Source organism: Artemia sp. Qi Xiang Cuo, chromosome 6 (genome assembly GCF_049724085.1).
Source record: "Artemia sp. Qi Xiang Cuo chromosome 6, ASM4972408v1, whole genome shotgun sequence".
Classification (NCBI taxonomy): domain Eukaryota; kingdom Metazoa; phylum Arthropoda; class Branchiopoda; order Anostraca; family Artemiidae; genus Artemia; species Artemia sp. Qi Xiang Cuo.
Genome location: NC_142799.1, coordinates 1,318,514 through 1,333,003, shown reverse-complemented (window position 1 = coordinate 1,333,003; position 14,490 = coordinate 1,318,514). Strand labels below are relative to the sequence as shown.

The 14,490-nt window shown below is 36.1% G+C and overlaps 1 protein-coding gene across 3 annotated transcripts in view; it reads right to left on the bottom strand.

Moving 5' to 3' along the window:
• Nucleotides 1-14,490, bottom strand: part of Aladin (aladin WD repeat nucleoporin) — a 65,210-nt gene that overhangs the window by 31,875 nt on the left and 18,845 nt on the right. For all 3 annotated transcript variants that reach the window (XM_089090010.1, XM_089090008.1, XM_089090009.1), the window contains exons 4-5: nt 10,277-10,395; nt 4,001-4,154 (exon numbers count right to left, since the gene is read on the bottom strand). In XM_089090010.1, coding sequence (XP_088946136.1) covers nt 4,001-4,154; nt 10,277-10,395 — 273 coding nt within the window. The remainder of the gene's footprint in view (nt 1-4,000; nt 4,155-10,276; nt 10,396-14,490) is intronic.

Genomic DNA, 14,490 nt, shown 5'->3' with positions numbered 1-14,490 from the left:
CGTTTTTTTCTTTATAAGAAACTATATTTTGGCTTGCTATTTGTATGTTGGAGAAATTTTTTCAACAATTTTTAATCCTGACACAAATAGTATTGTTTAATTTAAGTTTATACCTCTTCAAGTTGATCTGAAAAATAAAACTTAATATCATTCTCAAACAATTCTATCTATGCTCTTTGACAACCTAAATACATTTAGGCTCTGTCGATATACAAGAGCGGAAGTAGTAATAGTAGTAGCCCCAAAAGTTTCAAATGAATACCCCCAGTCGTTCTCGATATATTGCTGAGGTTTCTTATAGGTAACTATACACATAGTGCCTTTTGATTTAGTTTTAAAGCAACATTTAATTTGAAAACATAATAGGTCTATTGCATAATTGTGGGGAGTTGACATACCCAATATCCCTAGAGACATAGCTGCTGGACTTTTCTACTATGCTGAACAAAATGGCTGCCCCAAAATGTTGATTGGATATGTTTGAAAAATGAATCGGCTTGGGAGGACTGATTGCTCTCCAATCTCTTTTTACTCTTAAAAAGGGCAATAGAACTTTTAATCTTGAATCAAATTAGCTCCTTTAAAAGTTTCAATGATATTTCATTCCACAGCTGCCTATGATATTGCTTATATGCCCTTTTGAAAACCTGCATGCATATAGTTTTTTTTGTTTAATTGAAACTCCCCTAAAAGGTTACCTAAAAGTTTCACCTTAATACTCTCAATTAGTCATAGTAAATGTAATGGTAGTATTAATAGTATACGTATTGCCTTTTGGTGATTTGGACAACATTATTATCAAGTGCTGGAAGTTTCAACTTAGAACAATTAGTCGTTACTATGACATTGCTGATATATCCTTTTGATAACCTGTATATTTATACACTTTTGTGATTTTCCTGTTAATGCTCTTAGCCTTACAAGTACTTGCAAGAGGAGTTGAAGTAAAGGCAGTTGGAGCAGTAGTAAATTGAGAAGCGGCAGTAGCATTAGTAGAGGCATGCACAAAATGCCTTTTGATTAATTGACTTCTCCATTAAGCATTTTCTGAAAGTTGCAACTTAATACTCAAATCCATGCTTGAGATACACTCTTTTGACAATGAGCATAGTGTCTTTTGATTTAGTTCAAATTTGCCCTCAATATTTTAATTGTAGTACTAAGGTTGTAGTGGTAGTAGTGGAAGCAGTAGTAGTGGTGGTAGTTGTAGCAGTAGTAGTAGCGTACAAATATTACCTTTTTGGCCAATTGATCATCTCCCTTATTTTTTCTTGAAAGTTCTAAATTAATACGTTCAGTCATTCCTGAGTTACGCCCTTTTGACAACCCATATGCACATAACGTGCTTTGATTTAGTCCAACACCCCCCTAGACATTCTCTGAAAGACTCACCTGAATTCCCGTCTTCTTTTTGGAAAGTAAAGGTCAAACATGCATACCTTCCTCGATAACATATACTATATGTAAACAGTGAATAAACTTCCTAACTTAAAGCCCTTGTTCTGGGGGCTGTGAGGGGGTTGACGACTCTAAAGCCATAATTACAGGATTTTTCAAATATGCTTAACAAAATAGATATCTCAAAATTTTGATTGGGTATGTTTGGGGAAATGATGGATAAGGGGGTGGGGGCTAGTTGCCCTCCAATCACTTCCGACTATCTCAAATTTCTATCGGATACACTTGAGGAAAAGAAAAGGAGGGTGGGGCTAGTTGCCCTCCAATCACTTTTGACTCTTAAAAAGGCCACATCCGAAGTTTAAACGACCACCCTTTCCATAAAAACCTTAAATGTTAAAAATGCGCAACTAATATAGCTTATAGACCTTTCCCTGAGGGCCGTGGGGGGGGGGGGAGAAGGAGGGGGTGCCATCCCCAAAGACATAATTACTGGACCTTTCAAATATGCTTAACAAAATGGATATCTCAAAATTTTGATTGGGTGTGTTTCGGGAAATGACGGGCAGGGGGGGGCTGGCTACCCTCCAATCCCTTCAAAATTTAAAAAAGGGCACTAGACCTCCCAATTTTCAATCCAATGAGCCGCCTCTGAAGTTTTTTCGGCTACCCTTTCCACAAAATCCTCATAGTCCCCCGGGGCATAACATACAAGCCTTGCCCTAATGGCCCTGGGGGATTTTTAATCTTCAAAAAAATAATTACTGGACCTTTCAACTACGCTCAAAAAATTAGCTATCTCAAAATTTTTATTGGATGTACTTGGGGAAATGATGAGCGGGGAGGGAGGGAGGGGAGGTAGGTACCCTCCAATCACTTTCGAATATTAAAAAGGGCACTAGACCTTTCAATTTCCAATCCACCCCCTCTGAAGTTTATGCGACCACCCTTCCATAAAAACCTTATATTCCACTGGGGCAAAACTTACAACCCCTGCCCCGAGAGCTATGGGGGGGGGGTTAATCTTCAAAAATATAGTTACTGGACTTTTCAACTACGCTTTACAAATGGGCTATCTCAAAATTTGATTGGATGTATTTTGGAATATGATGGGTGTGGGGGGGGGGTAGCTGCACTTCGATCCCTTTGACTCTTAGAAAGGGCACTAGAGCTTCTTATTACCAATCCAATGAGCTCCTTTCCAAAGTTTATACAATCGCTCTTTCTATAAGAAACCTTATATGCCCCTAGGGCATAACTTACAATCCTTGCCCTGAGGGCTGGGGGGGGACTGTCATCCTCAAACACATGATTTCCGTACCTTTCAACTACGCTGACCAAAATGGCTATCTCAAAATTTTGATTCGATATGTTTGGGGAAATGATGGGCGTGGGGGAGGGACTGTTTGCCCTCCAATCGCTGTTGACTATTAAAAAGTGCGCTACCCCTTTCAATTTCCAATCAGATGAGCCCCTTTTGAAGTTTCTACAACTTCTTCTATACGAAGTGCCCTGGTCTAAAATAAAAAAAAAAATATTGTGCCCATATCGCTCTTTCCTTAGGCAGCGCTATTGCGCTTATGGTCATAAATTCACCAAGCCATCTTTTCTGAACCAAGTTGTTTTGTCTCATGGTACACAGGCCCGCAGCCAGTGTAGTGACTCCGTTTGACCCCACCTCGAAATTTTGTCCGTCTCGTTGAAAAAGTAGTAAAACTACATGTAAACATATTGTTTTGCATTTTGTAAAGTTTCTTTCTGTAAAGTCTCCCCCTCCCTCGAAAAAAAAATCCCGGATACGACCCTGATAGCACACCTCTTTTTTTTAACTAAAACCAGTAAAAATTGTGACAATAGATTCGCCTGGAGACTCTAAGGAGTCTGCCTGTCGCAAGGCACTCAAAAAGTGGCAATCGTTAGACTCAGGCGGCTATGTACTGCGACAGGTGACTAGTAGAATCGGAATAGTAGCAGAGATAATAGCTTTACATGGAGATGGAATGGGGGCATATTGCCTTATACCTAGTCTAAAGGACATTTTGTAAGAGTTGTCGCATTAATCTTAGGTGGAAAATAATCACAACCAAGCGTCCAAGTTTGCTTATTGCATATTTTGGCATCTTACCGTGTGTTCTAATTAGTAACTAAGTTCAAAATCTTAAGATATGACTTCAATTATTTTTAGCACGGTCTTGTTCAGACACCAGACCAATGTTTTGCACCGTATTGGAGTATAAACAGTTCGAGGAATAATAATTTTTCCTTTTTTTTCTGTTAACTTGACAATCTTTTATTCTGTCACAACCCTCCCGAGGACGACTGATAAAATAGAAAAAAACTCAAATGTATCCTCCCTTTCCTCTCAAAAACGTCGGAAAATATTCCGATAATTTTTAACTGGTAAAGAAAAAAAATTCTACTATAGGCTACTGCCCCTTGGTAAGATCCAATCCTAAACACACTAGTTTCTAAGTGTGGTGGAAACATTCCAACTATTTCACAAAGTTAGTAAGTTCGTTTTTTTTCTAGATGCACCGGAGATAAAGATAACACTCCTAATATAACTTGCAAAGTAGATATGCTATAAAAAGGTATATCAAACCATTTTATGTGGCGATAATGATCTATAAACGCTCTGAGACCATCGAAACAGAGACAACGTAGCATCTAAAATAGTGGTTACCGCCGGAGGGGTCTTGCCACCTTCAGTCGCTTTAAGAGCTTCTTCCAGAAGATGAATGATTCCACCTTCTCTCCTAAAAAGAAATATTTATAATATGGTGAAAACTTTTAGATTTTCAAGCGTAATTTTATTACGCTTGAAAGAGAAGCTGAATTTCAAAATAGCAAGAATTTGGTATGTAGAGTTTATATCACCACTAATTTGCTACGATAATGATAAAAATATTTATAACATCTTTCATTAAGCATCAAGGAAACCGATTGGGTGCTTCCCAATTATTTTCTATTAATGCAATGTACTAGTATATTTTTTTTAGATTTAGCATACAGACCACAAACCTGATATTCTAAACTTCTATTTATTCTATTGTCAGAATAATCAGCTATATATCTTCCCTCTGATTGGTCGATCGTAGAGATCACATTTGAAATTTGGGCATAGACAGACTCACCAAATTGTACACAAGGTTTTATTACTGCAATTACGTTAGACCTTCTCTTGAGTCCAGCTTGGCATCCATTCATAAACGCTTTAACTTTGCTGACGACTTAACTGCCTTATCATTGACACTAAACTCCGATTACTGAAGAGACTGATTACTGGAGAATTTTGAATGATTTGAAAGGTGAATTAGGAGAGGTAAAGCAGAAGGCTAGTGAGACTAAGAGCTCTTTTATGACTCTTGCTTCCTAAAGGTTGACAGCCTTTAGACTTCTTATAATTCCCTTTTACCGATGTGAGGAAAAACAGCTAAAATACTTGGAATACTTTTGGACGAAGATTTAAGATGGAACTCGCACGTTGACTAAAAATGGCACCTCACTTTTTCATTATTTTTCCAACCTGAAGAGATATGGTATGCCAAATGAGGTTTTAGAGTCTGAATGCTGGAGTTACGTTAGACCTCCTCTTTAATATACATAGACAGCTTAGCATCTGGCGCTGACGAAAGATCAATCAGGTAGACTTGAGAGGATACCAAAAAAAGCTGTAAAAATTATACTTGCTCTCAAATACTCAACATGTGTTGATGAACTGATTCAACTCAACTTGAATTCACATGAGTTGACATGTCGATTTCCACTAAATTGTTTCAACTCCCCAACTCATCGTGGTTTATTATCCGACCTTGAGAGCCCCCTACTGAAGGACCAGACACTAGACCCCGATAAATAAATGTCCACAATTATTGACTTACCCAGTCTCTAGTACTGAGAGATATCGTAAATCAATTGTCCCTTATTTTACTCGGAATTTTGATAGTTTCACCTTAGGAAGTATTTAGTATTTAATGTTTGATGTGGTTTATTTCAGGAATTTGCCAGGTAATGTTTTTGAATGTATTTTTATGTTGGGTATAACTGACTTGCCTGTGTACATGACGTATCTTTTATAAAGTATTTTATACCCATTCATATTTTTAATTGACGTAGTCTGTATAATATACAGTCACTATTATAACCACGAACCGTGTGACCTGACTCTTGACATATATACATTTTATTTATGACTATTTTAATTCTTGACCTTGAAGCAGCACTTACTGCTTTAAACTTTTCTGTTTTATTTTGTTTTTGTTTTTAATCCTTGTTTTGAATAGATTGGGATAGAGGAGGAGCGTGCGAAGCTGTGTTGGCATCAGGCGGCATGGTGCTGCGGTGAGCTGCTAGCAGTAGTAGTAGTATTAACCCTTATTTTGCTTGTTTTTTTGTTTTTTTACACTGACATGCTCATGTTAGCTCCAGCTATTGTCGTGAATAAATATATTCTATTCTATATTGTCGAGCGCAATTCCTTTATCAACAACTGCAACAATAGTGTGACTATATATGTCACATATATAAAGCTCTAAAAAGTAAGCATTCTTTTGATCATGATGGTATACATTCAAACCATATAAAATGGGCATCCCCCAAAGCAATCCTTCTCCTCGCTACTCTTTTTACTACTATTCTTTCTTCTGGAGTTCTTCCAACTAGCTTTTCTCGTGCTACCACTTCACCCCTTTCAAAAAAAGGAGGAATACGAATCGATGTTCTGATTACAGGCCAATTACTGTTTCGTGCCAGATTAGCAAAGTTTTTGAGTTAGTTTTATTAAAGTATTTGGAGCCTTGTAACCAAGGCCTGTATCAAACTGGGTTCCGTAAGGGTCTAAATATGGATGTTGCTGATACCCTTCTTTCAAGGATAATATCCTTTTGTAAGCAATGGGATAGAGTTTATACACTTGCGTTACATTTTGCGGCGACGTATGATTCAATTATCCATTCTTGGGCTATGACTGCACTTCTGAAGAATAATGTCCCACTACCAGTAGTTTTGGTTTTAAAAAAGTGGTATGGCTCCTCTTGTATTCGTATTAAGTGGAAGAATCAGTTTAGTGATTATAATGTTAAGTTATGTAGGGGGCTGAGACAAGGAAGCATTATTTCTCCTTTGATTTTCAATATTACTGTTTCGGGGCTGTTTGATCAAATTAAGTTGACTTTTATTTATGGTAAAGGTTATGTTCTGTCGTGGATTGCTTACGCAGATGATTTACTCCTTTTGAGTCGATCGCTTCAGTCACTTCAACAAAATGTAGATTTTTAGCAAAGGTTTGTAGTGAGCATGGACTTCGTTTTCGCCCTGAAAAGTGTCAGTTTTTAATTCTTGGTCCTAAGGCTAATGATCTCGTTAATTCAGAAATTTCTGTTCGTATTTATGATAGTATTTTAAAATCTTTGGAATCTTTTTTATATCTTGGTGTACCTTATGGACCAACTTTAGCTCTATGCCGTGCTTCTATTTCTAAAGCAGTTAAGAGTAGAATAGCGTCTAGTTTCGGGGCAGTAATTTGTCTTCGTGATCTTCTTTCTCGGAAATCACTGGCTCGGGTATATAATACAGTCACTTTGCCTAAGATATTAGTTTTTTTCATCGCTGCTCCCGTTTTTTAGAATTAATAATATTGCGCATGAAAATACCCCATTTTTAAATTTTGCTAATTTCATTTGCCGCTTTTCTAAATCTGAATCTAACACTTTTTTTAAAGAATGTATATAAAATAAAAAACCCTGTTGATGTATTGGAGAAAATGCAAAAGAATTTTTTATCCAAATTAAATGTTTTTTCTCATAATTTATATAGAGCTGCGCACGAAGCTTAATGTATTTTATTTGATTTAATTTTTGAATGAAGTGTTAATTTGTGAACTGTTAATTTATTATATAATGAATGAAGTGTTAATTTGTGTTGTAATTTTGATTGAAGGCCTTTGCGTATTTGTTGTTATATAGTTTAAGATAATTTTATGGCCTGTTGATTAGCGGTTATTATTTTTATTTATTTCTTTTTTACTCTTCGTATTCGGAGGAAATAAAAAGTTTGAATTGAATTGAATTGAATATATGTACACACGGAAGCTGAATATCAAAAGAGCAAGAATTTGGTATATAAAGTTTATATCACTTTAGCTGATAGCCCAAAAAAGTCTTTAATCAAGCAACAGCTTCTTAGCGCTTCTTTCTAGTACACTAACTAACGAGATAGAATAAAACTAGCCAGAAATTCTCTTACATATAGTCATCTAAAGATCAAACACTAAAAATGATTATCAGTCATCTATGGTATCTCCGATCTAAATGTTCAACTTTAAATATGAATCTAAATAACTACACTAATAAAGAACTAAATAGATGGTGCTTGTGAATAATTTCTACCAGCTACTCACTTACGAACCTGGTACACTCGTGAGTCAGTAATTTTTCTGCGTGAGTGGGTGCCACATATTGTTTGCCCTAAAAACTCACGATTACTATGACTTTACAATTTTACCCGTGATTCGACGGTCAATTCTATATTACAATACCATGAACAAATTTCCAAGGGTACGTCTTAGCCTTGTGGTAGATGCTTCATCCATTTATAAGACAGAGTAGTTTGGGTAGAAGAGCAAACAGCTCGCGGACTCGACTCTCATCAGCAATGTATTTCTCTAGCACTTATTGTCTACTTTGTAATATTTAATAGCCAAATTGTAGTTATACACGAGACAGGAAATGTTGTGGCTTTTTGTATTCTAAATAGTTTTTGGATAACTCTGTGCCTTCTTATAGTATTTTCCGGCGAAGTTGGCTGAATATTTCGTGTGGGACCGGCGAACACCCAGTTATAGGCCTATATATATATATATATATATATATATATATATACAACTTTGTGATTACAACTTTGTGATTACAACTTTGATTACAACAAAGTGATTGACAGCAACGTGATTACAACTTTGGAGCTGCAGACCGTTGACAATCAGAACAAAAAACAGCTGCGAAAGCAGTAGCGTTATTCTACAACCCAACGATCTTTTTATTTAAACGTTTTATGTCTTTTTTTTACAAGTATTTTTTTTTTATTGAAACGTTAGAAACGCCAGAAAAATTTTATTGATGTCAAAATACATGGCGTCAGGCTGCTAGAAACTTCTACTAGGGTCTGATTTAGCACTAGTCCATTAATTAACTATACTTTCTGTCTAGGGTTGTGTTCGCCTTTCCTTTTCAGGGTTCGAGAGGGATACCATTCCTCGAGGCATCATTCCAAATGGAGATACAACATCTTACAAATCTATTCTTTAAGCACTCTATCTCCTCTCGAAGGTAATATGACCATACCATCGTTCTACGTGTTTGCCATTTTGGAGTTGACAACCAGCGGTACAAGTAGATGGTTTTCAAACAGTTCGTGGTAACGAACTGTAAGTAAGGAGCGACCCGGCTCAATGGTAACCGAAACTCTAGAAAAAGCTTTTTTGATACCAATAGATACACCAAAGGAACCAGATTTTAATGCTGATTTCAAATATATAACATCAAGTTTAGTCTTACACATCGAAAGTTAATCACCTGAAAAAATTTGCCTGATTTTCGAAAAAAGGAGGAAAGATCCCCTAAAAGTTATAGAAACTTAATAAAATCACACCATCATATTCAGCGTATCAGAAAACCCTACTATAGATGGGTCAAGCTCTTATCTACGAAAATGTGGAATTTTGCATTTTTTGCCAGAAGAAAGATCACGGATGCGTGTTTATTTGTTTTTTGTTGTTTGTTTTTTTTTCCCAGGGGTGATCGTATCGACCCAGTGGTCCTAGAATATCGTAGGAGGACACATTGGATCGGAAACTAAAAGTTCTAGTGCCCTTTTTAAGTGACAAAAAAAATGGAGGGCACCTAGGCCCCCTCCCACGTTTTGAGAGGGGGTCAAACTCCCAAGTTTGACTTTCTCGCAACTCTTATTTTTTTTAAACAATAAAAAACTTTAGCGTAAAGAGCGAGGCGCTGAGGAGCGGACAGCCCCTTTCATATACGGAATAATTTCTGTTCGTTTTAAGTTTTAACGTCGTTCCTTACTTTCAGTTAAAAAAAACTTATTTTTTTTATTTAATTAGAACAAAGAACCACATCAAGCTTTCTTGTGAAGGAGGATCGGACCCAATCGATATGTGTGCCCTAAGAGACGTCCGAAGACATATTAATTCCAAAGAGACGAAGTGACTTAACTCTCTTGAGAGCTTCATTGTCGAAGATAAAGTCTAAATGTCGACGCGGGACGTTCGATCGAGTGAGTATTAGCTCCTTAATCTTGTATGTATTAAAGTTGACCTTTCTACCTACGCAATATAATATCATATTTTGATTGGATTTATGTAGTATTTTGTCACCAAACTGAATTTTATATTGAACTTTCACTATATTAAGATAAGAACTGTTACCAAAGAACAACTTGTTTTTCAGATGAAACTTCCTTCTTTTTTCCCTTTCTTCTTTTGCTGTATAACCTGTTTTTTTGTATGACATTTTCTCGTTGGGCTCCCTGACGTGAAGCTGAAATATCCGGGTTTACATTCGCATATATTTTTTTCACTGTCTCTATTTAAATTTTTTTCTGGCTTAAATATTTTGTTATTTTAGTTAATTTATAAATAGATAGCCAGCATGGCCTAAGAAATTATTCACTATCGCTGTCTGCAATATCAATCTATGTAACTACAAGATTAGATATAGTAAATGGGTTAATGTATTATTTGTTCCAGGTCATATTCTATTTATCTACGCATTTATGCCGAAACAATTGACTCAACACAAGAGTAGGCCAAAAGAAATGCAATTAGACAAAATTGGTGAGTAGAAACTGAAAAATGAGCTAAACATACCATGCTACTAGAATATTTTTTAAGGTTGAATCATGATGCACAAGAAATACAGATTGTAAGCTATCTCTCGATGAGCCCTTCAAAGCCTCCTTGCTCAAAAAAATTTCCGGGTAATCGGTCTGAAAAATAAAAAGACTTTCATAAAGTTGCACTGCAATGCAAAAGGACACTGTACTTTTTAAACGATTTACAAATCCATTTCTTCATGCACTATCAACTTTGAAAGGAGTTTAAGTTCAAATTCATTTTATAATACAAAAGTGCTATAGCAAGGGTTAAGTTTGCAGTAACATAAATTGGCAATTCATCCCTAAAATTTCTGAGTTCAGCCAGCATTAGGTTTTTTAGTTAAAATAGAGACATTTTAACCTAAAAATATATTTTAGTATTCAATTTCGAGCAACGACGCTAACTTTTCAGAAGCCCTTATAGAATGTTTGTAAGGCATAATGCATTTATGCCTCTCTATAACTGTTCTGTGTTGGCCGCCTTTATAATGCATTTATGCCGTTGTTTACTATTCACACATTTGACTTACTAGCAGTGAAGCCTGTTGAATGATAGCCATTAAAACACGAAAATAAGAGACACAACCTATGATCTTCTTTGTAGATCGAAGATACCCCTCCCACCTGGATAAGGCCTTGAAAGCACTAAAGTATCTTTTATTTACTATCCCCTTTTCACAGCATAAGTAGCATTGTCCTAATGTCCATTTTTCTATATAGCTGGTGGGTGGACACAGGGAGTAGGTGCCATTTATGCATAAATGGCAATTTTCATGACACAGAACTCTTTTACAGAATTATTAAGTCTGCAAGCATATGCTGAGCCCCCAGTTGTTTTTATACATTTAAACAAATTTTGAATTCGACAGAAGACAGAATCCCGTATTAACCACTTTACGGGGAGAGCTTCAGAAATTCATGATGGAGAGTTCTTTCTCCCGACGGGACAGAAGTTCTTCCTATAAATCCTTCCGGGAATCCCCAACCTTAAAGATCAATAGCCCCCCCCCCCTTCTCTAGTCTTAGGACAATATTCTATATGTCTCCACCCATCATGCACTGAGTTCACCAATGTGCTCTGTCATAACTATAATATGAATTTTCTTTGGAGCATTTGCAATAAGTAGGAATAGAGACCATGATCTCTGATCGGTTATGCCTGATTGTGCAGTGCTGGATCAGGAGTTTCAAATATCACAAAGTAAATTCAGAGCCAAAAAAGAATTGTTAATAAATTACAGTAAAAAAAAAGTATAGCACAGTTTATTTCTTTTTCAGTCTACAGTTTCACCGTCTGGTTTGTGGAATTTGCTTGATTGAAAACAAGGGTTTGAAATAATTTATCTAGTGATAGAAAAAAAACTTACTCCATTATGCACAGAAACATATACAAAAGAAGGAAAGGGGTAAATCTGATGATTTCCAGTATTTTCGATGTAATCCAACTATCCTTTTGCGTTTTCCAATTTATACCCTCTACCCAAATCAACTTCTGCGAGCATGCCAGAGTGTGCATTAACACTGTTTTGAATAAATATATGATACTTGAATTATATTGTAATGATTCACTCTCTTAATTGTCCCTTATAATAAAAGTAGCAGGTCGTGGTATAATACCAGCGTGTCCTCCCCCCCCCGGAACACGTGCTTGTTGAAAGGACCCTCTTCCTAGAAAAATGGAAATACTTTGCCCTATAAGTGCAATTTTTTCTATTTTGCCAGAACATGTTTCATTTAGGGGTAGGAACACTTTACTTCCCTTGGAAGTGGTCATCTCTCCGGATTTTGACAGCACGAAGATATACTTTCCATTCATGGGTATAGGAAGATGGAGACACAGTGGGACACGTGGGTTTAGGAAGATGGAGGAACGCTAAAAAGTTTGAGACACAAATCCCTGTATCTACCTTCCAAGATCTTTAATTTGGACGTAATTAGGAGATAGGTATATGGTACTTTTTCTTCCCTTGCAACAATTCTTAACGCCTCTTTAATGTCCGTTATATGAATTCAACCTAAAAAGGGAATAAAACTCGTTGGACGTGAATATGACGAGGAATGGAAATATAAAGATTAAAAAGCCAGCAACAGATCAGGGCCGTGTCAAGGGAGGGGGTACAAAAAAATTTCCAAAGCACTGCTGAAACTTGTTTATGCGTACTTGTGTTAAAAAAAAAAAATGCGGGGAGTGTAATCCCCCTTCCCCTTGATACAGTCCTGATACAGATACACGCAGATTTAGAGGATAATCTTAAGACCATAAAGACTAGGTGTAAGAGAAACGCTTAATCGTCATCATTCTGCCTACTAAATGCACTGTTTATGGTAGGTTCATGCACAATAGGTAAGTTTCGGAAATTTCTGCTATTAATAGCCTATCTCAGAAATCTTCATTTTAACAGGAAGTTTGTGAAAAAGAAACTTCATAAGTGTTGATGTTTTAGTTAAGAGAAATAACGCAGTAATGTTAGTTAAAAAATTATGCTTTAATATTGTAATAACAAAAATACATTTAGAATTTTTATAGGCTCTTTATTCTGATATCCTAGATCCTATATTCTTCGTACGTTCAAACTTGTATTTGCATATGGGCATTTTTTAAATTCTAAATAAATAAAAAATTACTATTTCCAAAAACTTGCTTTTTAAGAATGATAACGAAAAAAACAGTGTACTTAAAACCTCGCTTATAATAAAAAACAAACTACAAATTTACATTGCAAATTCAATAGGCTCGTATAAAAATTATTTTACTATATTGAAACTTTTGATTAACCAGCACAAAAAGTGATACGAAATAATTTATAAGAAACCGTACATAATTATGTCCTGCCAGGGTGTCAGTTATAATTCAGGAGATGCCTAATATTTTTACCCTTTTTTTTATCTTTTTTTAAGCTTCCAGGGAGCTATACTTAAACTTTGGTTAGGAATATGATGCAAAATCTTAAACTTTTGCCTCTAAATCTATCCTAATAAGTTTTAGAAGACATCTAGAAGAATAAAATGACGTTTGCAAGGCCGTATCCAGGGGGTCAGGGTTTGAACACCCCCCTCCCCCTCCTACATTTTTTCCGACTCACAAAAAGTGACAAAAAAGCATATAAACAAATTTTTGATGTTTTTTAAAAAAAAATTCTGTACCCCCCCCCCCCTGAACAAAAATACTGGATACACCCTTGAACATTTGGACGCAAAATATTTCCAGGGGAAATTAAAAACTGCAACGGATTCTTTCTTTTCGCATGATTACTCCTCTCTAAAATACAAATATTTTCTATAATATAGTTCCCAATCATTTAATAGGCAAACTACTACTACTAACAACAACTCACCGCAGCACCAAGCCGCCTCAGGCCAACACAGCTATTCATGCTGCTCCTCCATCCCAATCTATTCAAAGTCTTCCTCTTTACACCCTCCCAGGAAGTTTCCACTTCCTTTAAATCTTTCTTTCTGACATCGTCCCAGCCCAACCGCGGACGACCTGTTTTCCGTTTAGCCCTAGACAGTTGGCCAAAAAGGACAATCTTTGGCAATCTGTCATCCTTCATCCGCAGAACGTGCCCTAGCCATCTCAATCTTTCTCTGATTATAGCCCTAGTAAGTGGTGTTGAACCACTTTTCGTACAGCCTACTGTTTAAAATACGGTCAGTCAGCCGGGTACCCCGAACAATCCATAGGCAATTTCTCTGGAAAACATCTAGCAAATCTTCCTCCGCTTTTCGGAGCGCTCATGCTTCAGAGCCATATTTGACCACTGTCATCACAGTACCTTCCAATAATCTAATCTTGGTTTGCAGACTTATCTTCCTATTCTTCCAAACTTTTTTTTAACTGTGAAAACACACCCTGAGCCTTGGCTATTCTACTTTTAACATCTTTACTGCTCCCGCCGTCTCTACTAATAATACTACCAAGGTAAGTGAAGCTGTCCACCTGATCAATCTTTTCGTTACCCAACGTCACCTTTTTAAAAGACCGGATTGGAATTAAAAGACCGGAAATATAGTAATATAATATATATTAATAGGGAAATCTTATAGAAGTTTGAATTTCTACTTCTTCTTGAGGATCGTCGACAAATAAATTACGAGGCAACATTATTCTTTTATTTTTATTTTTAATATAATACAATAGATAATTAATATAATATTTATTAAATACAATATATTAACATAATATTATGTATGTATATATAATAT